Raw genomic sequence first — 26,970 nt, forward strand, 5'->3', positions numbered from 1 at the left:
CTAGGGGGGTAGTTGCTGCTGAAAAATTTTGCCGAGGAAGAAACAGGGGCCTTTGCAGGGCACACGAGGGTCCTTGCGGCCCCCGGAAAACATCTTCCTGCCTCCATCTCTGCCACCAACCTTTTTTCCTCCTGTCCCTGGAGCGTCTTGTTTCTTCCCATCGGCTTTGGCCTCCTCTGCCGGACCAGCGGCCTTTGCCTGAGCCACGCCTTCTTTCTGCTCTGCGCTGGGCTTTGGCACCAATTCCAGATCCTTATCAGGGGAAGCGTTCTGGTCTTTTGAGGATTCGGGGGCTTCCCTCTTCGTCTTGCCAGGCGGGCCCTGCGAGGGAAATGCAGAAATTGGCAAAAGGCGGGAAGCGGGCTCAGAGGACGTGCACTCCGGGTAGAAGACCCTCCTCTTCCTCCCCGACCCAGGAAGCTACAGCCAGCGACTCCCCCCCCCTGCCCCCACAGGCTGAGCAGGCCTCCAGCCATTTGCTTTTTGATTAAAAGAAAAACAGACAGTCTCAGGGGACAGGTAATTCATAGAATCATGGAGTTGGACAGGGTAATCTAGTCCAACCCCCTGCACAATGCAGGAAGCTCACAAATACCTCCTTCTAAATTCACAGGATCCTCATTGCTGTCAGATGGCCATCCAGCCTCTGTCTAAAAACCTCCAAGGAAGGAGAGCCCACCAGCTCCCAAGGAAGCCTGTTCCACTGAGGAACCGCTCTAACAGTCAGGAAGTTCTTCCTAATGTTGAGCCGAAAACCCTTTTGATTTAATTTCAACCCATTGGTTCTGGTCCTAACTTCTGGGGCCGCTGAAAACAATTCCTTAGCATCCTCTAGATGACAGCCCTTCAAGTACTTGAAGATGGTGATCGTATCTCCTCTCAGCCGCCTCCTCTCCAGGCTAAACATCCCCAGCTCCTTCAACCTTTCCTCATAAGACTTGGTCTCCAGACCCCTCACCATCTTCGTCGCCCTCCTCTGGACCCATTCCAGCTTGTCTACATCCTTCTTAAAATATGGTGCCCAAAACTGAACACAGTACTCCAGGTGAGGTCTTAGAGCGGAGTAAAGCGATACCATCACTTCACATGATCTGGACACTATACTTCTGTTGATACAGCCCAAAATTGTATTTGCCTTTTTAGCCACCGCATCACACTGTTGACTCATGTTCAGCATATGATCCACTAGGACCCCTAGATCCTTTCAGCACATAGTGCTGCTAAGACAAGTCTCCCCCATCCTATCATGCATTGAATTTTTCCTACCTAAATGCAGAACTTTACATTTATCCCTGTTAAAATCCATTTCATTGGTTTTAGCCCGGTTTTCCAGCCTGTCAAAATCATCCTGGATCCTGTTTCTGTCTTATACTGTATTTGCAACCCCTCCCAATTTAGTATCATCTGCAACTTTAATAAGCAGGTTAAGAGTGGAGATCCAAAAGGTGGAGGGGGCTGGAGAAGAAAGGTCTTTTTAAACCTTACTGGTTGCCCACCATGAGATCTCAGGCTGGCTAACGCGGACTGACCTGTCCCCCCTCCCACCCCCGCTTCCGAAGCATCGCAACTGACCGAACTGGGAACCCGCAACTCTTGCGGTGGCTCCAGCTTCTTGGGCAGGGGGAGTTCCCAAGTATGCAGCTGAAAGAAAAAGGAGGAAGAAGAGGTAAGCAATCAGCATTCTTTCCTTCTCTAACCCCCCCCCCATTCCTTTGTCCCCGTTCCCACCTTCTCACTCGGAGACAATCCTTCACCGTCACTGGAACCGAGAGTGAAACACCCTTATTCCCTTGGGGCCAAAGGAAACCCCTTTTCTTTCCCTTCGTCACGTTTACGCTCCCTCCTGCGCTTCCGGCAAGGAGTTAAGAACAACTCAAGCGACTGTCCTGTCCCTACCTGCATCCTCACAACAACCTGACAAGGTAGGCTAGGGTCGAGAGAAGGTAACGGGCCCGAATGCCACCTTGTAAACTTTCGGGCCGAGCCAGGATCTGGACCCAGGTTCCTGGCACCAGCCTGATAAACCCTAATCAGTAATCCCCATGTTGGCTTGGATTACTTCAGAACAGTTCTCAACTTTCCACCTGGACTAATTTTCGGCCTCATGTTGGTCCCGCCACAACTCACCCCGGTTCCTTCTCCTCCACAAAATGAGCAGCCATGCACCCAGGACCTCTTAGTTGGCCACTCCACAACACCCTTCTCCTCACCCTTCTCTTTCCACTCTTCCTGGTCAAACATCCCCTCGCTACTTATTGGCTTTCACCCCAAACTTTCTGCCCTAGAACCTGTCTACCCCGTCCGAATTGAAGGGGGCCTCCTCCCTTCCCTCCCACCTTTCCCTCTCCATGCTCAGGCTCCTGAATCCGGTGGAAACTGAGTGCCCCGCCCCTTCAATCCATCATTTTGGATTCCCCACCTCATTGAGACTGTGACAGTATATCTGTTTGGATTCATAGACGTACTGGCCGCCCCCCGCGATGCTGTCTGTGTATTCGTATCTGTTCAGGTAGCTGACGGCTTTCTTTTCCTGAAAAAAAAAATAATAATAATAAAGGGGGAAGCTGTAACTTGTTATTGTTCCCAAAAAAGTCAATAAGTTCTAAGAAAACCCGCGTGGTGTAGCGGTTAAGTGTGCAGACTCTTATCTGGGAGAACCGGGTTTGATTCCCCACTCATACACGTGCAGCGGCTGGAATAGCCTTGGGTCAGCCAGAGCTCTTGCAGGAGTTGTCCTTGAAAGGGAAGCTTCTGTGAGAGCTCTCTCAGCCCCACCTACTTCACAAGGTGTTTGTTGTGGGGGAGAAAGGCAAAGGAGACTGGGAGCCGCTCTGAAACTCTGAGATTCCGAATGAAGGTTGGAATATAAATCCAATATATTTTTATAATATAAATCTAATATAGATGCATAGCACGGCTGGGCCCTACAATCCTCGCTGGCCAGCCAGGCCCTAGGGAGGCTGCTACATGGCTCGGTTCAGCCCAGCAATCCCCGAAGGCCACACCAAGTTCTCCACCTCTGATCTAGTCCAGCCTCCTGTCTCACACAGTGGCCTCTGGAGGGCCCACAACAGGGCAGAGAGGCCGAGGCCTTCCCCTGAGAAGAACATCAGAAGAGTCCTGCTGGGTCAGACCACTGAGGGTCCATCTAGTCCAGCCTCCTGTCTCACACAGTGGCCAGCCAGTTCCTCTGGAGGGCCAACAAGAGGGCAGAGAGGCTGAGGCCTTCCCCTGAGAAGAACATCAGAAGAGCCCTGCTGGATCAGATCAGTGAGAGTCAATCTAGTCCAGCCTCCTGTATCACACAGGAGCCAGCCAGTTCCTCTGGAGGGCCAACAAGAGGGCAGAGAGGCTGAGGCCTTCCCCTGAGAAGAACATCAGAAGAGCCCTGCTGGATCAGATCAGTGAGAGTCAATCTAGTCCAGCCTCCTGTCTCACACAGGAGCCAGCCAGTTCCTCTGGAGGGCCAACAACAGGGCAGAGAGGCCAAGGCCTTCCCCTGAGAAGAACCTCAGAAGAGCCCTGCTGGATCAGACCAGGGAGGGTCCATCTAGTCCAGCCTCCTGTCTCACACACTGGCCACCCAGTTCCTCTGGAGGGCCAGCAACAGGGCAGAGAGGCTGAGGCCTTCCCCTGAGAAGAACCTCAGAAGAGCCCTGCTGGATCAGACCAGGGAGGAGCCATCTAGTCCAGCCTCCTGTCTCACACAGTGGCCAACCAGTTCCTCTGGAGGGTCAACAACAGGGCAGAGAGGCCGAGGCCTTCCCCTGAGAAGAACATCAGAAGAGCCCTGCTGGATCAGACCAGTGAGAGTCAATCTAGTCCAGCCTCATGTCTCACACAGGGGTCAGCCAGTTCCTCTGGAGGGCCAACAAGAGGGCAGAGAGGCTGAGGCCTTCCCCTGAGAAGAACATCAGAAGAGCCCTGCTGGATCAGATTCGTGAGAGTCAATCTAGTCCAGCCTCCTGTCTCACACAGGGGCCAGCCAGTTCCTCTGGAGGGCCAACAACAGGGCAGAGAGGCCAAGGCCTTCCCCTGAGAAGAACCTCAGAAGAGCCCTGCTGGATCAGACCAGGGAGGGTCCATCTAGTCCAGCCTCATGTCTCACACAGGGGTCAGCCAGTTCCTCTGGAGGGCCAACAGCAGGGCAGAGAGGCCGAGGCCTTTATAAGAAAATTAGAAGAGCCCTGCTGGATTGGACCAGTGAGGGTCCATCCAGTCCAGCCTCCTGCCTCACACAGTGGCCAACCAGTTCCTCTGGAGGGCTCGCAACAGGGCAGAGAGGCTGAGGCCTTCCCCTGATGTTGCCTCCTGGCTCTGGAGCTCAGAGGACGAGTAACTCTGAACGAATGTGGAGGTTCCCCACAGTCACCAGGGCTAGTAGCCACTGAAAGGCTTCTGCTCCATGAATCTATCTAATCCGCTTTTCAAGCTGTTCGCTCCTGCAGCCATCACTACTTCCTCTGGCAGAGAATTCCACATCTGAATCCATCTCGGATTAAAGTAGTATTCCCTTTTGTCTGTCCTGAACCCCCTGCCCGTCAGCTTCACGGGGTGCCCTTGAGTTTTGGGGAGAGAGGGAAAACAATTTCTCTCAGCAAACTCTCTCCACCCCATGCGTAACTTTATAAACCGCGATCGTGGACCCCTTTGGTGGTCGAAACGTTTCTCAACGTCCCAGACCGTTCAGCCGTTCCTTCAAGGGAAGGTGCTCCAAATCAAACCCCTGGTTAAAAGGCAGGTAATTCTTCAGCTCAGAATTCTGTTCACCGTCTGGCAACTCGGGTCGTTCAGACGTCTCCCTGCTGGGGAGATGCGGCCCCAGAGAAGGCCTTTTAGGAATTCCTCTCCCATCCACCCGCCAAGGAAAAGATGAGGCCGCTCCCTTACGTTTATGTAGACTTCGTCGTGACACCGGGAGCTGCGCAGGTAGCAGGTAATGGTGAGCATCACGTCCGAGTCACACGTCTCATTCAGAACTGCAAAGCAAAGGGTACTTGAGCCACGAGATTGAAACCTAGGACCCCCCCCTCCCCGCCCCCAAGATCTCGCTTCCATCCAGTCCAGCAGCTCCGAAACTTTTACCAACGATAGCTTCCGTGGCTCCGCGGGTTTCCGTCTCTTAAAGGGCCCACCGTCCCGCTTTCGATTCCAAGCCGCAGCTTCTGCGGATAAGAACGTTCGTCTTGTTTTGATGCCTTAAAGGCTTCGATAGCGTTGAGAAGAGACGGCAAAATAAACCCAAAAGGGACGGAGAGAACTCGCCGCATCTAGAACTCGCTGGTGGTTTCGAAGCCTTCCTCCGTTCTCTCTCTTACGTAATGTTGAACGAACGAAGCGTTCCCACGGAACAACGGAAGCTATCGTTTGCGGACGGACTTTTTGCGGCTGTGTGCGTACTATTTGTTTAACTTTGAATTCTTGTAATACAGATCCTTTGTTAACTTTCTAAAGCGTTGTCTTTTTCCAGTGATTATTTTGAATTTACCGTACTATCTGTACGCCAGTTGCTGTTTGATTCCAGATACCCAAACTTTTACCAGCAGAACTGCACTTTTCTTCCAAATTAAAACTGAAAAAAAAACCCCTCCGCTCTTACACCCCCAAAAGTGTACATTTAACCTAAGAAAGCATCACCCCAGCATCTGTAATTTCTGCAAGAGTCACTGTTCTCAGTATGCCTCCTGACTGGAAAGAGGTGAAGAAAAGACATGCAGAGACACAACGTGCATCCTCCTTCGAGGGCAGAGAATTGTTCCAAGTCAGGAGCAAACATAACACCACAACTGCACCTGTTGCTCTGCGGAGAGTAACGATAAAACATAGGTTCAGGTGGGCAGCCATGCTGGTCAGAGCAGAGAATCATGCAGAGATGCAGCGGGCAGTCTCTGGGATCGCAGGCATCTTAAACTGATTCGTTACACACATATGCCCCACACATATATGGTTGGGCAGGTCTCCTGGCAACTACCTGCAGGGGAAGCAGCCTTCAATTACATGTATTCTGAGGGGAAACTGGAAAAATTGGGGGCTGGAACTCATCCAGTTTGGTGTAGTGGTTAAGTGTGCGGACTGTTATCTGGGAGAGCTGGGTATGATTCCCCACTCCTCCACTCGCAGCTGCTGGAATGGCCTTGGGTCAGCCACAGCTCTCGTAGGAGTTGTCCTTGAAAGGGCAGTTTCTGCCAGAGCTCTCTCAGCCACACCCACCTTACAGGGTGTCTGTTGTGGGGGATGAAGGTAAAGGAGATTGTGAGCCGCTCTGAGACTCTGAGATTCAGAGTGAAGGGTGGGGCAGAAATCCCGTATCTTCTTCTTCATGGCCCTTCAGTCCTTCCCATCTCTAGACTGCCCCAACATCTGCACAAGCTACACCCCACCCCGGATCTAGAGGGAACCTTTATCAATAACAAGCAATGGTTAACAACATGAGAGAAGCCATGTTGGATCAGGCCAATGAGCTATCTGGTCCAACACTCTGTGTCACACAGTGGCCCAGACCCAGGGAGCATCAGGAGGTCCGCCACTGGAGCCAGAACTCCTGAAACCCTCTCACTGTTGTCCACCAAGTACCAAGAAAAAGGGGACTGCTGTCCCCAGAGTGTTCCATTTAGACCAGCAGTGTCAAACATGTAGTTCGGGGGCCGAATCAGGCCCCCAGAAGGCTCCAATCAGGCCCCTGGACTGTCATCTGCTTCCTTCTCCCTCTCTCTTGCTTCCTTCTGCATCACAGCTTGCTTTGCAAGGCTTGCTCAACTGCACAGGAGCTACACAGCAAAACCTCTATCTTCTCCATTGGCTGAGGCTCCTCCCTTGGGGAGGAAGGAGAGGGGGATAGCTTGCTTTGCCAGGCTCTCTCAATCGTACAGCCGAGCTATGGATCCAAGCCTCTCTTCCTTCTATTGGCTGAGGCTCCTTCCCTCCCGGTCCCCTGGGGAAGGAAGGAAAGAGCCAGAGCTTCCTTTGCCCAGTTCCCTGGATCCCATGGGAGAAATACAAAGAAAGCATCTTTAAAACCAATGAGCCCTAACGTTTTAAGCATGTTTTAAGTTTTTTTTTAAAAGATATATATTTGTGTTTGTCTGTGTTCTTTATAAAGTTTATATTTCTGCTACCTAATCTTAAAACAGGTACACACATGGCCCAACCCAACATGGCCTGGCCCAACAAGGTCTCATTTAGGTCAGATCCGGCGCTCATCACAAATGAGGTTGACACCCTGAGCACCGATGGTTGTTAGCCCCCCACCCACCAAAAGACAACTAAAGCAGCTGTATTTGATACTGGCTGCAAAGACAGCGAGCCTTCTGCTACCCCTCAGCAGACCCATATCTGTCAAGGGAGTCAAACACCCTTTACGGCCACCCCAACACTCCTTAACGAAGCAACTTACATTTGAGCATCACTGCGGTCCTGTTAAACATCGTCTTGGGGAACACAAGCAAGTGCTCGCCTTGGCCCTGGGAAGAGAAGGACAAAGGGAAGGTTGGTGAAGAGCTGGGGGGTATTTTGTTTTACAATAGATTTATTAGATTTTCAGGTGAAAAGGGAATGGGAAAGGGAAATAGAAGGAAAGGGAAAATGGCAGGGTGCATGAATGAGAATTCTGTAGTATTTCTGCTTATGCCTTGCTCATTTTGCATCGTCATCGATATTGGTCATCTTATAACCTTCTCTGCAAGTGCATCTTATAATTCAGTAATTCAAAAATCATTAATGTCTCTTAAAGCTCCTACTAAGACAAGAATATATTTTTTACACGGCAATAGTTATCATAAACTACATTATTACCTTATTTTGGGAGCTCATATGTTATAACGTAACCAGTTATACAATGGTTCCCATGCTTCCTTAGTTTCACAGAGATTAGTATCTCTCAATCTGGCTGAGAGTATGTCTTATTTCTGTGAAGTCTAAAAGCCGGGGGTCATGTTGTAGAAAAAGAGGTGCCGGAGCTCATCAGCACAACTTATTTGTATATGCCACGCACCCCTGACATCACCGGAAGGGAGAGCCAGTTTAGCATAGTGGTTAAGTGTGCGGACTCTTATCTGAGAGAACTTGGTTTGATTCTCCACTCCTCCACTTGCAGCTGCTGGAATGGCCTTGGGCCAGCCATAGCTCTCTTATCTGGGAGAACCGGGTTTGATCCTTTACTCCTCCACTTGCAGCTGCTGGAATGGCCTTGGGTCAGCCATAGCTTTCGTAGGAATTGTTCTTGAAAGGGCAGTTTCTGTCAGAGCTCTCTCAGCCCCACCTACCTCACAGGGTGTCTGTTGTGGGAGGGAGAAGGTAAAGGAGATTGTAGGCTGCTCTGAGATTCAGAGTATAGGGCAGGATGTAAACCCAATATCATTATCTTCTATATCAGTTCAGCATCTACCTTAAAATGCCTCTTGAATTATAATTGTCATCCTAAAACTTTATCATACTTTCCAAATTACTTCCTCCTATGCGGCAACAGTGGCATGAGGGAGATTTCCATCTGTTTGCTTTATATGTTTTGGTTATTTCCCCCTTTTTTGTAAGGAAAAATACTAGAAAGTTTGTCAAATCTTAAGAATTCCAGAAAATTTTCACAGGGGGTTTAAACAATGGAGCCTAGAAGTAAGTATTTTGGGGGGGGGCAGGGAAGAAAGAAAGAGCACAATAAAATTTAGAGGTTCCAGAGCTCCGCTCCTGTGACCTCCCGCCCAAAATGAGGCCTGGCGAAGAGGAATGTGAAACCACAGCCGTCTCTTCCCTGAACGAGTCAGTCACCGTGGAAGATTCCTTTCTGACTCAGAAAGAGAGCAAACAACCTCTTGGCTTCCAGTGGAAAGTTTGCAGGCCACTGGGCTACAGAGACCGTGCATGTGAGGAAAGGCAGCGCTGCCTACAGGGTATCGCTCTCCTGCGCTGTACTGCAGAAATGGCCTTGAAGAGAAGCAGGGAGACACCCATTTTTCCCTACACAAGGACCTCCAGTTCGACAGAACTTGAGAGAGGAGTTTCCCCCCCCCCCGCCTTATCTGGGAGAACCAGGTTTGATTCCCCACTCTTTCACTTGCAGCTGCTGGAATGGCCTTGGGTCAGCCACAGCTCTCGCAGAGCTGTCCTTGAAAGAGCAGCTGGTGGGAGAGCTCTCTCAGCCCCACCCTTCGAAACGCCAGAGAGCCGCCACAAAATGGGGACTGATGTGGACGGCTCGATGCGATGGCTCGGCAAAAGGCCGTTTTGTAGGTTTGTGCTGGGAGCCCCAAGTCTGGAGCACGATGAGACACTAACTCACCAAGGTGTCCTCAAAGCTGGACTGGCGATGGCTACCTAAAGTCTTAGGAAGAGGAAAGCCCTCCCCGTCCTCGCTCTCTGGAGGGGCCAGAAACAGGACCCAGGCTTTTCTGCTCTGCCATAGGGTCTCTGGGCCCAAATTCTAGCACTTGGAGGTCTTTCTCCCACCATTTCCTGTACCAAGGAACTGGGGGAATGGAGTGGTGCTGAGAACAGGATCGTCATATCCTGCTGATCCCAAACAAGGGCTTTTTATGTTGCAGGAACTAGGCTACACACCTCTGATGTAGCCAATCCTCCTGGCGCTTACAGCAGGCCCTGTAAGAAGAGCCCTGTAAGCTCTTGGAGGATTGGCTACATCGGGGGGTTGTGTGGCCTAATATGCAAAGGAGCTCCTGCTAGAATCCACCCCTGGGCCACACCCCCTGATGTAGCCAATCCTCCTGGAGCTTACAGTAGGCCCTGTACTAAGAGCCCTGTAAGCTCCTGGAGGATTGGCTACATCGGGGGGATGGGGGTGGCCTAATATGCAAAGGAGCTCCTGCTAGAATTCACCCCTGGGCCACACCCCCTGATGTAGCCAATCCTCCTGGAGCTTACAGTAGGCCCTGGAAGAAGAGCCCTGTAAGCTCTTGGAGGATTGGCTACATCGGGGGGGTGGGGGTGGCCTAATATGCAAAGGAGGTCCTGCTAGAATCCACCCCTGGGCCACACCCCCTGATGTAGCCAATCCTCCTGGAGCTTACAGTAGGCCCTGGAAGAAGAGCCCTGTAAGCTCTTGGAGGATTGGCTATATCGGGAGGGGGGTGATGGCCTAATATGCAAAGGAGCTCCTGCTTCAAAAAAAAAAGCCCCATCCCAAACCATCCCACCTTAGTTGCAGACACAACTGGCAATCCATCACCCGAAAGCTTCTCTACTTCAATATGAACACACATGAAATTGCCTAATGCTGAATCAGGCCCTTGATCCGTCAAAGACAGTATTGTCTACTCAGGCTGACAGCTGCTCTCCAGGGTCTCAGGCGAAGGTCTTTCACGTCACCTATTGCTTCATCCTTCTAACTGGAGATGCCGGGTCTTGAACCAGGGGCCTTCTGCATGCCAAGGGGAGGCTGTGTCACTGAGCCACACCCCCCCCAACAAAAGGATCCTGGGTCCTTCAGTGTCGCATCGTCTACTCAGGCAGGCAGCAGCTCTCCAGGGTCTCAGGCGGAGGTCTTTCCCATCACCTCCTGCCTGAGGCTTTCACCAACTGGAAATGCCAGGGAATGAACCTTCTGCATGCCAAGCAGAGCCTCTGCCACAGAGCCGCGACCCTATCCGTTAAAGCAGGCCTGGCCAAACTTGCTTAACATGAGCCACACAGAATAAATGTTATGTTTGAGAGCTGCAAGACATCAGATGTTTGAGAGCTGTAAAACAGGGAGGGAGGGAGGGAGGGAAGAAGGGCGGGAGGAAGAGAGGGAGGGATGGAGGGAGGGAGAAAGGAAGGCAGGGAGGGAAGGAAGGTGGGAGGGAGGGAGGAAGGGAGCGAGGGAGGAAGGGAGAGAGGGAGGGAAGGAGGGCGGGAGGAAGAGAGGGAGGGAGGGAGGGAGGAAGGAAGGAAGGCAGGGAGGGAAGGTGGGAGGGAGGGAGCGAGGGAGGAAGGGAGCGAGGGAGGAAGGGAGGGAGAGATGGAGGAAGGGAGGGAGGGAGGGAAGGAGGGAGGGAGGAAGAGAGGGAGGGAGGGAAGGAAGGAGGGAGGGAGGGAAGGAAGGAAGGTGGGAGGGAGGAAGGGAGGGAGGGAGAGATGGAGGAAGGGAGAGAGGGAGGAAAGGAGGGTGGGAGGAAGAGAGGGAGGGTGGGAGGAAGGAAGGGAGGAAGGAAGGAAGGAAGGCAGGGAGGGAAGGAAGGTGGGAGGGAGGGAGGAAGGGAGGAAGGGAGGGAGGGAGAGATGGAGGAAGGGAGAGAGGGACGGAAGGAGGGCGGGAGGAAGAGAGGGATGGAGGGAGGGAGGGAGGAAGGAAGGAAGGAAGGAAGGAAGGAAGGAAGGAAGGAAGGAAGGAAGGAAGGAAGGGAGGGAGGGAGGGAGGGACGAAGGGAGGGAGATGGGGATGGAAGGAAAAGTAGAAAGAAAGCAACTTTAACTTTGAATGCATTCTCCAAGCTGTTGGCTGGCTTGGCTCGGAGAAGTGTTTTAAAGAGAGACATGCCTTCTCCAAGCCGGCCAATATGGGAGCTTCGAGAGCCACACAATGTGTGTGAAAGAGCCACACGTGGCTCCCAAACCACCGTTTGGCCACCCCTGCATTAAAGCGACCCCTGCCCCTGCAGCACAGCCCGCATCTCTTCCTCTCCGCGTAGGCCAGGGAAAAGCTGACGTGCTGCAGGTGGAAAGACCCTCCGTCGCCCTCCCATTTAAATCACGCTCCAGCCAAGAAGGCCTACCGGTCGCCCAGGAAGGCCAGTGTTCATTTGACGTCCTCCCCTCACCCACTGCCTTCCAGGTAAATGAGTAACCCGCTGCGGCGAGATTACTCGGAGAACTGCAAAGGAGTTTTGCACAGGTGTCAATACAATTCTAGGGGCAGGCGATCAAGGCACGGCTGCTCCCTGGCAGAAATGAGCCCGCCAGAAAACCAGGAAGCAGAAGCGAAAGGAACCGGCAGAGTCAGGTTCTGTCTGCACGAGTCTTGGTGGCTGCCCCTTACACCCCCAGGGGAGTGCTCCCGCTTAGTCTCCCAGGTTGTCTCTCTAGTTCCGATGTTCACACCAGGGGAAACCTGGCCACTCTGCAAATTGCCCAGCTCGGTTTCCCTCTCCTCCACAAGCCCCTTCCTTGCTCATGCGTTGCAAAAAAAAAAAAAAGGTCACTAAACAGCAGCCTCTGTTGACTGGGCATTCCATGAAATGGCTGAGCAGTCGGGTTAGAACGGATAAAAGGAAGTCCTTCTTCACTCAAAGGGTGACTGACATGTGGAACTCACTGCCGCAGGAGTTGGTGGCGGCTACAAGAGGGGACTGGATCAACATCTGGAGCAGAGGTCCATCAGTGGCTATTAGCCACAGCGTATTGTTGGAACTCTCTGTCTGGGGCAAGTGACGCTCTGTATTCTTGGTGTTTGGGGAGAGCAAAGTGGAAGGGCTTCTAGCCGTGTTGGTCTGAAGCAGTTGAACACAGCACGAGTCAAACGGCACCTTTAAGACCAACCAAGTTTTATTCGGAAGGTAAACATTCGTGTGCTCTCTAAGTGAACTAGGTGGACTGCAACTAGGAAATACACGTCCTTTTGTGCTTCACCTAGATTTACAGAAACACCAATTGGCAGAGGACTTTATTACCTTTTATGGCTATCCAGACCATATGGCTAAGCCACACTGGGTTACCGTGTGATCTGTCTGCATACTTAATCAACAAACTGCTTGTATTTCAGCCCACAATACCTGATCCCCTCATCTGATGAAGCGTGCGTAGAGAGCACGCGAAAGTTCTGAATAAAACTTGGTCTTAAAGGTGCACTTTTACTCCTGCTTTGTCCACGCTCTTCCAGAGGTTTCTGAAAGATTACTGGGCAGTTTCTCTGTCTACAAGATATTATCACAGAACACAGATGCTTCGTTTTGCAGTTCTCAGATCTGTAATTTGCAGGGATCACATGCCATCTTCTACGTAACAAAAATGTTATAAAATGAACGGAGTAGAGAAAAAAGACCTTAATCTCATTGTTCTACAAACCTATGGACACAGAATCAACCCCTTAAGTGCTAAGTTTCAAAAAGTTCGATGAATAGAAAAAGATTGCTTGGAGCGGAACAGATCTGCGCAGGAAGAAACTTAAGTGTGGAGTGGGAGGGGCAGGCAGTAAAAACGAAAGTGAGACTTCTTGAGCAGAATACTCCGCAAGACTTTGGATCTTTTGTGTGTATGACCCGAGGTTTATCACATTATTCTTTCCCCGGAGGAGAAAACCTATAATGGCCGTAAAAGAGACCCGGTTTGGGAACATTTTAATGAAGCTCCTCTACCTATCTATAACGTGCTTCTAACAGTATTTAAAAAAAAAAATCAATATTTTTATATAACTGTAAAACTAATACGAACAGCTGTTATTCTAAAAATGAAATCTTCATCTAATTGTGACTATTAAGGTTGCGTCAGCAAAAATGAGTCTTTATGCAGATGATTTAAATCAAGTCTATCTGACTAGGGATTTAAATCGCGATTTAAGAAGAAGAAGAATTGCAGATTTATATCCCGCCCTTCTCCCTGAATCAGAGACTCAGAGCGGCTTACAATCTCCTATATCTTCCTCCCCCACAACAGACACCCTGTGAGGTGGGTGGGGCTGGAAAGGGCTCTCACAGCAGCTGCCCTTTCAAGGACAACCTCTGCCAGAGCTATGGCTGACCCAAGGCCATTCCAGCAGGTGCAAGTGGAGGAGTGGGGAATCAAACCCGGTTCTCCCAGATAAGAGTCCACACACTTAACCACTACACCAAACTGGCTCTCAATTTGATTTGAATCTAAATCAATTTGATTTGAATCTAATCCACCCTGCAATCCCGTAACCCGATTCCCTAAGTGTCCGGCACCGCGTGACCGAGGACGCCAGATCTCCACCGGCAGTTGCCAAACAGATGGCTGCGCCACCCCAGCCCCTCAAAAAAAACACTCCCCAGCTAGAGAACATGATTGGGTGCTCTGACAGAAGGCTAGGGACAGCAGGTGGACCGCTGGTTTGGCAGGCTGGCGAACAGGTGGGGAGGGAACATCTCAGTGGTGTGGGTGAAGCCAGACTGTGACTTTGTGTCCCGCTAGGCAGATAACCACACAGTAGGCCCTAAATTGGAACATGAACCAGAGAGGCAGATCTTACAGAGAACGGCCAAGGCACAAATGAGGCCTCCAGCTTTTCCCTTCTGCCCCAAACCGCATGAAGGCAGAAAGCCCCCCCTTCCCGGGGGCATATGTTCGGTTGCTCATAGCCAGAAGTTTCTTTTTGCCTATACAAAGTCCGAGAGGACATATAACAACTGTTCCGTCCAATGGATAATATTCTTCCATTTTGTATCCACCCCAAGATCTAGTTCTTATTTTTTAATTATTCAGATAACATGTAAATAGAAAGGCTGAACTTTCTCCCTAAGCCAGTTTGGTGTAGTGGTTAAGTGTGCAGACTCTTATCTGCGAGAACCGAGTTTGATTCCCCACTCCTCCACTTGCGCATGCTGGAATGGCCCTGGGTCAGCCATAGCTCTTGCAGGAGTTGTCCTTGAAAGGGCAGCTTTTGGGAGAGCTCTCTCAGCCCCACCCACCTCACAGGGTGTCTGTCTTCTGAGAGCCAGTTTGGTGCGGTGGTTAAGTGCGTGGACTCTTTCTTATCTGGGAGAAACGAGTTTGATTCCCCACTCCTACAACTGCACCTGTTGGAATGGCCCTGGGTCAGCCATAGCTCTTGCAGGAGTTGTCCTCGAAAGGGCAGCTTTTGGGAGAGCTCTCTCAGCCCCATCCACCACAAAGAATGTCTGTTGTGGGAGGAAGGAGATGAAGGAGATTGGAAGCCACTCTGAGACTCTGATTCAGAGAGAAGGGCGGGATATAAACATGCAGTCGTCTTCTAAATTCTCTTTGGATCAGAATTTTCTTTTTTCTTCCAGATGTTTGTAAGTTCTATTCTTACAGCAGTGATAATATAAAGAAGGGATGTATGTAAAGTGCCACCAATTCATAGTTGACTTATAGAGACCCCCCCGCAAGTGACATTCAAAGGAGGTTTGCCATTGCCCGTCTCAGACCCTGGTCTTCCTCGGTGGTCCTCCACTCAAGGCCAACCACACTTAACTTTCCTAGATCTCAGGAGATCCAGGTAGCCTGCGCCGTCCATGTCAGGGCAGACAAACGGAGGCGGTTTGCCTTTCCCTGCCTCTGCGTAGCAGCCTTGTTCTCCCTTGGTGGTCTCCCACCCAAAAACTAACCAGGACTATACCTTTTAAACCTGAGCTGTTTCTTTTGAATATTGTACATAAGAACATAAGAGAAGCATGTTGAATCAAGCCAATAGCCCCTCCAGTCCAACACTCTGTGTCACAGAAGAGCATAAGAGAAGCCATGTTGGATCAGGCAATGGCCCCTCCAGTCCAACATTCTGTGTCACATAAGAACATAAGAGAAGCATGTTGAATCAAGCCAATGGCCCCTCCAGTCCAACACTCTGTGTCACAGAAGAGCATAAGAGAAGCCATGTTGGATCAGGCAATGGCCCATCCAGTCCAACATTCTGTGTCACATAAGAACATAAGAGAAGCCATGTTGGATCAGGCCAATGGCCCATCCAGTCCAACACTCTGTGTCACAGAAGAACATAAGAGAAGCCCTGTTGGATCAGGCCAGTGGCCCATCCAGTCCAACACTCTGTGTCACAGAAGAACATAAGAGAAGCCATGTTGGATCAGGCCAATGGCCCATCCAGTCCAACACTCTGTGTCACAGAAGAACATAAGAGAAGCCCTGTTGGATCAGGCCAATGGCCCATCCAGTCCAACATTCTGTGTCACAGAAGAACATAAGAGAAGCCATGTTGGATCAGGCCAATGGCCCATCCAGTCCAACACTCTGTGTCACAGAAGAACAAGAGAAGCCCTGTTGGATATGGCCAGTGGCCCCTCAGCCAGTGCAACACTCTGTTGTCACATAAGAGCATAAGAGAAGCCCTGTTGGATCAGGCCAGTGGCCCATCCAGTCCAACACTCTGTGTCACAGAAGGACATAAGAGAAGCCATGTTGGATCAGGCCAATGGCCCCTCCAGTCCAACATTCTGTGTCACAGAAGAACATAAGAGAAGCCCTGTGGATCAGGCCAATGGCCCATCCAGTCCAACACTCTGTGTCACAGAAGAACATAAGAGAAGCCATGTTGGATCAGGCCAATGGCCCATCCAGTCCAACACTCTGTGTCACAGAAGAACATAAGAGAAGCCATGTTGGATCAGGGCCAATGGCCCATCCAGTCCAACACTCTGTGTCACAGAAGAACATAAGAGAAGCCATGTTGGATCAGGCCAATGGCCCATCCAGGTCCAACACTCTGTGTCACAGAAGAACATAAGAAGAAGCCATGTTGGATCAGGCCAATGGCCCATCCAGTCCAACACTCTGTGTCACAGAAGAACAAGAGAAGCCCTGTTGGATATGGCCAGTGGCCCCTCCAGTGCAAACACTCTGTGTCACATAAGAGCATAAAGAGAAGCCCTGTTGGATCAGGCCAGTGGACCCATCCAGTCCAACACCTCTGTGTCACAGAAGGACATAAGAGAAGCCATGTTGGATCAGGCCAATGGCCCCTCCAGTCCAACATTCTGTGTCACAGAAGAACATAAGAGAAGCCCTGTTGGATCAGGCAATGGCCCCATCCAGTCCAACACTCTGTGTCACAGAAGAACATAAGAGAAGCCCTGTTGGATTAGGCCAATGGCCCATCCAGTCCAACACTCTGTGTCACAGAAGAACATAAGAGAAGCCATGTTGGAGCAGGCCAATGGCCCACCCAGTCCAACACTCTGTGTCACAGAAGAACATAAGAGAAGCCATGCTGGATCAGGTCAATGGCCCATCCAGTCCAACACTCTGTGTCACACAGTGGCAAAAACCAGGTGCTACCAGGAGGTCCATCAGCGGGGCCAGGATATTAGAAGCCCTCTCACTGTTGCCCCCCCAAGCATCAAGAACACAGAGCATCACTGCCCCGGTACCTGAAGTAATAGACAAAAAAGCTAAGCATTTGACTATACACATAGAGACTGCAGCTAGAATAATATATGCTAGATATTGGAGGAGGACGGAAGTGCCTTAAAAGGAAGAACTCCTAGAGAAGATATTGGGAGACAGCAGAAACGGACATGTTGACTGATATACTGAAAGAAGATACTAATCAAGACACAAAGGAACTTTGAGCCCCACTGTATGAATGGATCAAGACAGATTATTACACTTATGTACTATGATATAACTTAGATTTATGGAGGAAAATGAGTGCGGCTACAGTTAACAAAAATTATGGTAATCTATAAAGGTACTGTGATAGCAAGCTTACAGATTTTATTGTTGTTACTGAGAATTTACTGCGTGAAATATGATCGTAGGGCTTCTTGATCTCCCTGGTCATCCTCATCTCTCTCCCCTGCACCTGCTCCGTTCTGCCCGCACCTTTCTCAAAGCGAGGCCTCCAGAACGGCACACATTATTCCAGGTACACAGTACTCCCCTGCCCACTTTCTAAAATACACTTGGCAGCAGTGTTCTCTCTAAGCTGAATTAGCGTGTGCCTCCGGCTCACACATTTTTTCCTCAGGAAGGGTGGCCCCAACGCAAACGAACTTATGTGGTAGCCAAGTCGCTCGCTCAAAACTTTAACGTCAGGGGCTTATGAAGTAGAACTTTTGCTCACAAGACTCCGCAGCTTAGAGCAGGGATGGGGAACCTGTTTTCTGCCAAGGGCCATTTGGATATTTATAACATCATTCGCGGGCCATACAAAATTATCAACTTATAAAACAGTGCTCCGCTGAGGGAGAACGATTCAGGCCAGCAAAATTAAGGCAAATAATTGTTTTTCTATTTGAAGTCACATGGGGAGAGCCTAATTCAGCACAGACACACATACACACACACCACAGCCTGCCGCCCTAGGTGAATGTCTAGGCCCAGGCATATTAGACCACATCCCCCAATATTAGCATATTAGGTCACACGCTCATATTAGGCCACACCATCTGAGATAATCACGTGCAAACTGAACTGGTAGTAGCTGGCTCCCACCCCCCCCATCCCTGCCAGCCCTCCCTCCCTCCCTCCAGCTGCTCCCAGCAGACCTTTAATGGCACCCACATACCCCAGCAGCAGTCCTTCACAATGCCCATGAAAGAGACGGAGAGTGAGTGAAAGAGGCTCGGCTCAGCAATCGCTGAGGGCCAGACCAAGTGATCTCGAGGGCCACAAACGGCCCTCGGGCCTGGCGTTCCCCACCCCAAGCTTAGAGGGAGCATCGCTTGGTGGGCACTAGACTGCTTGAACGTCACACTCACACACACACCCCTTGTTCAGTCACAGGGGCAAGCGGCCTGTCTACCTGCCAAGTGCTCATTTCGGCTCTTCCCACCCACACCTGTAGCGGAAGGTAGAAAAGGGAGGGAGAATGGGATTATCTGGCCCGGGGCAAGACAGAGGGTGTGAACGCCCTGCCTCCAGCATGGCACAAGACTGTGTCTTGGCTAGGAGTGCAGAAGTAGGTCAGCCTTCTCGCAACCAGAGATGCTATCAGGCTGTGTGGTTAAGAACTACCAAGGGCAAGTAGGTTACCCAGGATTCCTGTTTCCTCTGCCTGCTTCCTCTGCCCAGTCAGACTGGTGCTTTTCTCTGAGGAACTGAGCTGTTTGCAAACAAACAGAAGCCACGTTGGATCAGACCCGCCACCCATCCAGTCCGACACTCTGTGTCACACAGTGGCCAAAACCCGGGGGCCATCAGGAGGTCCATCGGCGGGGCCGGAACTCCAGAACCCTCCCACTGTTGCCCCCCTAAGCACCAAGAAGATAGAGCATCCCTGCCCCAGACATATGAACATACAGTGGCCAAACCCAAGGGCCATCAGGAGGTCCACCGGTGGGGCCAAAACGCCAGAAGCCCTCCCACTGTTGCCCCCCAAAACACCAAGAAGACAGAGCACCCTGCCCCAGATATACACATATAAGGGAAGCCATGTTAGATCAAGCCAATGGCCGTCCAGTCCAACACTCTGCGTCACACAGTGACCACAAGCCAGGTGCCATCAAGAAGTCCACCAGCAGCGCCAGAACTCCAGAAGCCCTCCCATAGTTGCTCCCTAAACACCAAGACGACAGACCATCCCTGCCCCAGATATACAAATATAAGGGAAGCCATGTTGGATCAGGCCAATGCCCCATCCAGTCCAATGCTCTGGGTCACAGAAGAACATAAGAGAAGCCATGTTGGATCAGGCCAGTGGCCCATCCAATCCAATGCTCTGTGTCACACAGTGGCCACAGCCCAGGTGCCAATCAGGAGGTCCACCAGTGGGGCCAGAGCTCCTGAAGTCCTCCCACTCTTGTTCCCTCTCCCCAAAGCCAGAGAAGGGCTGCCAGCCCCATAGCTACAGTGTGGCCTGGAGGGCCAAGCCCATCCTTTCAACCCCTCCTTCCAACTTTATGGCCCCTCCATTGGAGGGCCCCAGTCTTTCCCCTTTGCTCACTGCCACATGTCTGGAGGGAGGGAGGGAGGGAGGGAGGGAGGGAGGGAGGAAGGAAGGAAGGAAGGAAGGAAGGAAGGAAGGAAGGAAGGAAGGAAGGAAGGAAGGAAGGAAGGAAGGAAGGAAGGAAGGAAGGAAGGAAGGAAGGAAGGAAGGAAGGAAGGGAGGGAGGGAGGGAGGGAGGGAGAGAGGGGAGGGAGAGAGGGGAGGGAGAGAGGGAAGGAAGGAAGGAAGGAAGGAAGGAAGGAAGGAAGGAAGGAAGGAAGGAAGGAAGGAAGGAAGGAAGGAAGGAAGGAAGGAAGGAAGGAAGGAAGGAAGGAAAGGAGAGAGGGAGGGAGGGAGGGAAGGATGTGGCTTGGAGAAGTGATTTAAAGAGAGAAATGCCTTCTCTGCTGGCCAATGGGGTGGGTTGGAGAGCCACACATGGCCCCGAACCACAACAAAAGAGCAGACAGGTTTCTTTTTTGGTATCTATAGATGCCCAATTCCTCAGCCTTTCTCACTGGCTATGGGTCTCCAGTAGTCTACAAAGTTCTCCCAAAACCCCTATCTCCCCCCACTGCCCCCACACGTTTCAGTCCTCTCTAGCACGCTTGCCACCCAGATCTGCAGTGCAGTTAGAGAACTTTGTTCCAGGAAATCCCTCCCGCAAGACAAAGAGTCTTTCCAAGACCTGCCACCTGCATGCAAAATCATTTCCTCCGGTCCCCTCCACAGCACAACAGGCCTCCCCCACCTCAGGCTGAGGTCTTTCCCATCACCTCCTGCCTGGTCCTTTTAACTGGAGATGCCGGGGATTGAACCTGGGACCTTCTGCATGACAAGCAGAGGCTCTACCACTGAGCCATGGCCTGTCCAATCATCAAGACTGGCAGGGTGTGTGCATGTGCGTCTGGGGGGGAGGCTGCATGCTACAGGGGCTGGGGAAACAAAGCTTTTGCATGCATACAGTCACACACTTCAGTTTCCTTGGGGAAGAGAGTAAATCGAATATGCATGCCCCACTGAAGTCCACCGTAGTGAGGAGGAGTGGAATTCTACTGTGGGAACACCACCAAGAACGACACTTCACTGTCACAGAACAAAGTAGGAGTCAAGTTTCACCTTTAAGACCAACAAAGTTTTCTTCAGAATGTAAGCTTTCGTGTGCTCTAAGCACACTTCATCAGACGAGAAATCGGGTATAGTGAGCGGAGCTACATACAGCTGGTAGGCAGTGGTTTAGAACCCAAAACGGTACAAATTTAAGATCCAATGGCAGAATAGTAAAACTAACAGCATAGTAAAATTAACAAATTGAGCAAACCTTTGGTCTGGGTAACATAAGCATGAGAAACCAATAAAACAGTAACATGTCAAAATGTGAGAATGTCGGTTAATCACTCTATTGTTATAAGCAAGCCAGGGACAAGCTGAGGGCACTTCTAACTCAGACGTTTCTCCCATTCAACTAATTTACCCGTCAACATGTAACATGCATATAGTTTGTCATTATGTTATGTTACCCAGATCAAAGGTTTGCTCAATTTGTTAATTTTACTATGCTGTTGATTTTACTCTTCGGTCACTGGATCTTAAATTTGTAGCTCTGCGCACCGTACCTGATTCACCATACCTGATCTCTCGTCTGATGAAGTGTGCTTAGAGCACACGAAAGCTTACGTTCTGAATAAAACTTGGTTGGTCTTAAAGGTGCCACTTGACTCCTGCTTTGTTCTGCTGCTTCAGATCAACACGGCTGCCCGCTTGGATCTAGGGGAGGGACGGTGGCTCAGTGGTAGAGCATCTGCTTGGGAAGCAGAAGGTCCCAGGTTCAATCCCTGGTATCTCCAAAAAAGGGTCCAGGCAAATAGGTGTGAAAAACTTCAGCTTGAGACCCTGGAGAGCCGTTGCCAGTCTGAGAAGACAATACTGACTTTGATGGACCAAGGGTCTGATTCAGTATAAGGCAGCTTCATATGTTCACATGTTCATATGTTGATCTAACTTCGCTGTCATGGTGCTCCTTGAAAAAAGGTTCTCTTTGCATTTCAAGGATTCTTGCACACAGAGGCACCCCACATCACAGATCTCCAAAGCTGGAGGAAAGAATTCTTCTGCACCGCCACAATCTCTCTCGAGCATCATGCTTTGCTATGCCATGTCGAGGAAAGGGCAAAAATGCTCCCACTGTCCTAATGTGGAAAAGCGGCATGTAGACAGACTGCCCCCCATGGGAAAAGGAACAGGGGGACCCTGTAAAGATGATCAAAACGCAGTGAAAACTGAAATCCGGAGCAGAGGGAATCACGCTCGCTGTTCCAATATGGATGCTCCATTTAGACATCAGGGCAGACGAAGAGGCTAAACGATGCCAACAGGAGCTGGCATGGTTTTTAACAGCTGAGGGTCAACACAGAGCAACAGCCAGGATAATCGATGCGCGTTTGTGCGGAAAACGCAACCACTGGCCTAACGCCTATGCTCAATCGATGTTCAGAGGTTGCTCTCCACACCATAGGCGTAAAGTATACGGGGCTGCAGCCCCCCCCCCCCCGATTTTCCCACCTGGGGCTAAGCCCCCGCTGGGCAATCAACACAGTACTTGGGGCTTCAAAAGCATGAATGGGGTGATAAAGGCTGTGTGTGATTTTCCCTCTGAGCTTCAAAGCCAGTGAATGACTTTATGAATGACTTTACAACCCAAGGTCAGCTCCTTAGAAATGCTAATTCAGCTTCCCCCACGCCAGAGGCTAGGTGTCCATCTTCAGCTACAGATGTCCTTCAATACAAAAAGAAGACACAGCCCTCATATCCCAAACTAGCCAGACCTCATCAGAGTTTGGAAACTACACAGGAATGGCCATGGTTAGTGCTTGGAGGAAAGCTGAGGCTGCTGTGCAGACGAAGACAGTGGCAAACCCCTTCTGCTTGTCTCTTGCCTTGAAAGTCTCACGAGGTGGAAAAGACGGTGAACCAATCAGCCTTAGATAGGGCAGCGATTGTCAAGTTAATAGTGACGCTCCTTCCCCCTCCGCTTTTAACGCACCAACAGTCAGACTGCAGGCTCTCTTTGGTGGACAGTGTTTCCTCTAAGCTCACATATTTTTAGCCTCCAGCTCACACGTTTTTGTCTTAGCTCAGTAAAAATGGCCCCAGAGCACTATAATTGATGCAGGAGCTCACAACTTTAATGCCAGCAGCTCACAAAAGTAGAGTTTTTGCTCACAAGACTCTGCAGCTTAGAGGGAACGTTGTCGGTGGATTCGAAATACTTGCTTGGTTCCGATTTACATTTGGGGGGGGAAGTGAGATGGAGTGCGGCCATGAAGATCAGAGGTCTTTAAGAACAAAACTTGAGGCCAGTGGCACACCTTTAAGAACCAACCAAGTTTTATTCCGGGCAACAGCTTTTGTGTGCATGTCCACTGTTTCATTCCGACTGCACACACATTTTATCTGACATGAGCCTTTTTTCTGCTATTAGTCATTGATCTGATTTATTGCTTTGCCGCTGTTGGTTTTATGACGTGGGCCGTCTTGAGCCCATTTTGTGGGGAGGGCAGGATATGCTGAGTACATTAAATGAAATGAAAGTTTGATTTGGGAGTATAAGTGAAAACGGAATGATTTAGATGTCAAGCCCCGGTATCAGCAGCAGCTGGAGACTGTAGCATATACTGAACCCATCATATAGTCGGTGACAGCCAGTTTGGTGCAGCAGTTAAGTGCGCGGACTCTTATGTGGGAGAACCGGGTTTGATTCCCCACTCCTCCACTTGCACCTGCTGGAATGGCCTTGGGTCAGCCATAGCTCTCTTATCTGGGAGAACCGGGTTTGATTCCCCCCTCCTCCACTTGCAGCTGCTAGCCTGGCCTTGGCTCAGCCAGAGCTCTCTTATCTGGGAGAACTGGGTTTGATTCCCCACTCCTCCACTTGCACCTGCTGGAATGGCCTTGGGTCAGCCAGAGCTCTCTTATCTGGGAGAACCGGCTTTGATTTCCCCCTCCTCCACTTGCACCTGCTGGAATGGCCGTGGGTCAGCCAGAGCTCTCTTATCTAGGAGAACCGGCTTTGATTTCCCCCTCCTCCACTCGCAGCTGCTGGAATGGCCTTGGGTCAGCCAGAGCTCTCTTATCTGGGAGAACCGGGTTTGATTCCCCACTCCTCCACTTGCACCTGCTGGAATGGCCTTGGGTCAGCCAGAGCTCTCTTATCTGGGAGAACCGGGTTTGATTCCCCACTCCTCCACTTGCAGCAGCTGGAATGGCCTTGGGTCAGCCAGAGCTCTCTTATCTGGGAGAACCGGGTTTGATTCCCCACTCCTCCACTTGCACCTGCTGGAATGGCCTTGGGTCAGCCAGAGCTCTCTTATCTGGGAGAACCGGGTTTGATTCCCTGCTCCTCCTCTTGCAGCTGCTGGAATGGCCTTGGGTCAATCATCACTTTTGTAGGAGTTGTCCTTGAAAGGGCAGCTGCTGTAAGAGCTCTCTCAGCCCAAGCTACCTCACAGGGTGTCTGTTGGGGGAGAGGGGAGGGAAAGGAGATTGTGCTTCAGGGTCATCAGAAAACAGCAGGGGGGAAGGAAATGTTCCCCTAAAACTTTTCTGTATTGCCTTTTACTGTCAAATTTGTGGACCGTTAGTTTGTCCTATGCACGATATGTAGTATATTTGCAGATCTTAAAGTGACTCTTCTAAAAGTGGGCATTGTTGGGGGGGATGCTTCCTAAATATATGCGGAGGGAGCTTCTCCATAAATTCATAGGTAGTGATACTGGAGGCCCCTCCCTGTGATGTCACTGGCTCCTCCCTATGATGTCACTAGATCAAACGTCTCTGGTTGGGCCCCAGTCCTCCCCCCTCCCTGAAACTGAAAAGTCTACCCCGCTGCTCCACACATTGATTCGGCATAAGTGCCCAGGTCAGCAGCCATAGTTCTGCCACCCCCCCAAATATAGATTATTGGATAAATTCAGGGCTTTTTTGTCGCAGGAACTCCTTTGCATATTAGGCCGCACACCCCTGATGTAGCCAATCCTCCTGGAGCTCACAGTGGGCCCTGAACGAAGAGCCGTTTAAGCTCTTGGAGGACTGGCTACATCAGGCTAATATGCAAAAGAGTCCCTGCTACAAAAAAAGCCCGGGATAACATATATATTTGTAGACCCTCTTTCTCCCTGGGACCCTCCAAAGCCAAGCCTATCTACATAGCTCCGCCCCAACATCAGCATAGCCCCACCCACAGTTCCACTTCTTGGTCACTCAACTGTGCGACAAACCATCGTGTCTGCAGAGACTTCCGCTACCGAGAAGCGCAATGATTTCTATTTTCTTAATCTGCGTCAATCGCAACCCACCTTTCCCCCTGATGGCGACCCAACATAGCTCACATCATTCTCCTCCCTTCCATGTCACGCTCACAAAACAACCCTGCAAGGGACACTAGGCGGAGAGAGAGGGAAGGCCCACGGTTCCCCGACCAGCTTTGGGAGCGGGGATTCGAACCTGGGTCTGCCTCCAAGATCTTAGTCCGGGGCTCTCACCACTACAGTAGGCTCCGGTTAGGCTCTGGTATTAATGAGATTAATAACCTCATTAATGCTGTCATTAATACATATATGAACATATGAAGCTGCTTTCTACTGAATCAGACTCTCGGTCCATCAAAGTCAGTATTGTCTACTCCAGGGGTGGCCAAACTGTGGCTCTTTCACACATATCGTGTGGCTCTCCAAGCCAGCTGGTGGCTTGAAGAATGCATCTAAAGTTAAAGTTGCTTTCTTTCCACCTCTACCTCCCCATCTATTTGCCTTCCTTCCTGCCTGCTCTCAAACACCAGATGTTCATGTCTTGTGGCTCTCAGACATGTGATGTTTATACTATGTGGCTCTTACGTTAAGCAAGTTTGGCCACCGCTGGTTTACTCAGACTGGCAGCAGCTCTCCAGGGTCTCAAGCTGAGGTTTTTCACGCCTATTTGCTTGGACCCTTTTTAGTTGGAGATGCCAGGGATTGAACCTGGGGCCTTCTGCTAACCAAGCAGATGCTCTACCACTGAGCCACCGTCCCTCCTAATAATTATGATGATGATAATACTCCCTCTCCCTCAAAAACTTTCCTGCCCTGTGCAGATCAAAGGAGACAGACGTAGAAGAGACCCTTCCTGGGAAGGGGGGAGATCAAAGGGCACAGGAGGCCCCACCCCTCTCCCAGGCCCCGCCCCCCACCTTAAGGCCCCACCAGTCAGCTTCTAGAGTGGGGATTCGAACCTGGGTCTGCCTCAGCTGCTGTGAGAGCCCTCTCTAGCCCCACCCACCTCACAGGGTGTCTGTTGTGGGGGAGGAAGGTAAAGGAGATTGTAAGCCGCTCTGAGACTCTTCGGAGTCGAGGGCGGGATATAAATCCAATATCTTCTTCTTCTTCTTCTCAGCCCAGGGCTCTCACCACTACAGTAGACTCTGGTAAGCAATAACCATTGGGGAGGGACGGTGGCTCAGTGGTAGAGCACCTGCTTGGTAAGCAGAAGGTCCCAGGTGCAATCCCTGGCATCTCCAACTAAAAAGGGTCCAGGCAAATAGGTGTGAAAAACCTCAGCTTGAGACCCTGGAGAGCCGCTGCCAGTCTAAGAAGACAATACTGACTTTGATGGACCAAGTGTCTGATTCAGTATAAGGCAGCTTCATATGTTCATGTTCATTGGTATTAGTGGGATTAATAACCTCTGTCAACAATGCTGCCATTAATAATAATAATAATAATACTGCTCCCCCTCCCCCAAAAGCTTTTCTGCCCCTTGCTGGTCAAAGGAGACAGAAGTAGAAAAGACCCTTCCTGGGAGGGGGGAGATCAAAGGGCACACAAGGCCCCGCCCTCTCCCAGGCCCTGCCCCCCACTTTAAGGCCCCGCCCTCTCCCAGGCCCCGCCCCCCACTTTAAGGCCCCACCAGCCAGCTTCTACTGTGGGGATTCGAACCTGAGTCTGCCTCAGCCCAGGGCTCTCACCGCTACAGCAGCCTCTGGTTAGCAATAACCACTGGTATTAGTGGGATTAATAACCTCTGACAACAATGCTGCCATTAATAATAATAATAATAACAATGCTCCCCCTCCCCCTTGCTAGTCAAAGGAGACAGAAGCAGAAAAGCCCCTTCCCGGGAGGGGGGTGAGATCAAAGGGCAGGCGAGGCCCCGCCCCTCTGCCAGGCCCCGCCCCCACCCCAGGCCCCGCCCCCAGGCCAAACTCACGCCGATCTCGAGGTGCCACCGGCCGGGCTCCGAGGCGGCTCCGCCGGCCACGTCCGGCCCCAACAGGGCCACCGAGGCCAGCAGCAGCCCGAGCCGGAGGGAGAGCCGCGTCGCCCCCGCGCCGCTCGCCAGCCTCCATCCCGCCGCCATCCTCTTCCGGAACCGGGCGTCACGTGGCTCGGGGGCGGGGCTTGGTGGAGGGGAGGGGCCGGGGGGAAAGTGACAGCTTCGGG

At 51.1% G+C, this 26,970-nt stretch overlaps 1 protein-coding gene and 1 non-coding gene across 2 annotated transcripts; both read right to left on the reverse strand.

The window, feature by feature from the left end:
- LOC132585908 (uncharacterized) lies at positions 1-26,940 on the reverse strand. The gene is made up of 6 exons (XM_060257785.1): positions 26,738-26,940; positions 7,394-7,460; positions 4,891-4,979; positions 2,420-2,530; positions 1,573-1,641; positions 1-321 (listed from the first exon to the last, which is right to left on the reverse strand). The coding sequence occupies exons 1-6, from the start codon at positions 26,885-26,887 to the stop codon at positions 1-3; spliced, it is 807 nt and encodes a 268-aa protein (XP_060113768.1). The 5' UTR covers positions 26,888-26,940.
- On the reverse strand, positions 20,296-20,365 carry TRNAD-GUC (transfer RNA aspartic acid (anticodon GUC)). The gene has a single exon. It is a non-coding gene; the product is annotated as a tRNA-Asp (tRNA).
- Positions 26,941-26,970: the final 30 nt, after the last annotated feature.

Source organism: Heteronotia binoei, chromosome 17, assembly GCF_032191835.1.
Source record: "Heteronotia binoei isolate CCM8104 ecotype False Entrance Well chromosome 17, APGP_CSIRO_Hbin_v1, whole genome shotgun sequence".
Classification (NCBI taxonomy): domain Eukaryota; kingdom Metazoa; phylum Chordata; class Lepidosauria; order Squamata; family Gekkonidae; genus Heteronotia; species Heteronotia binoei.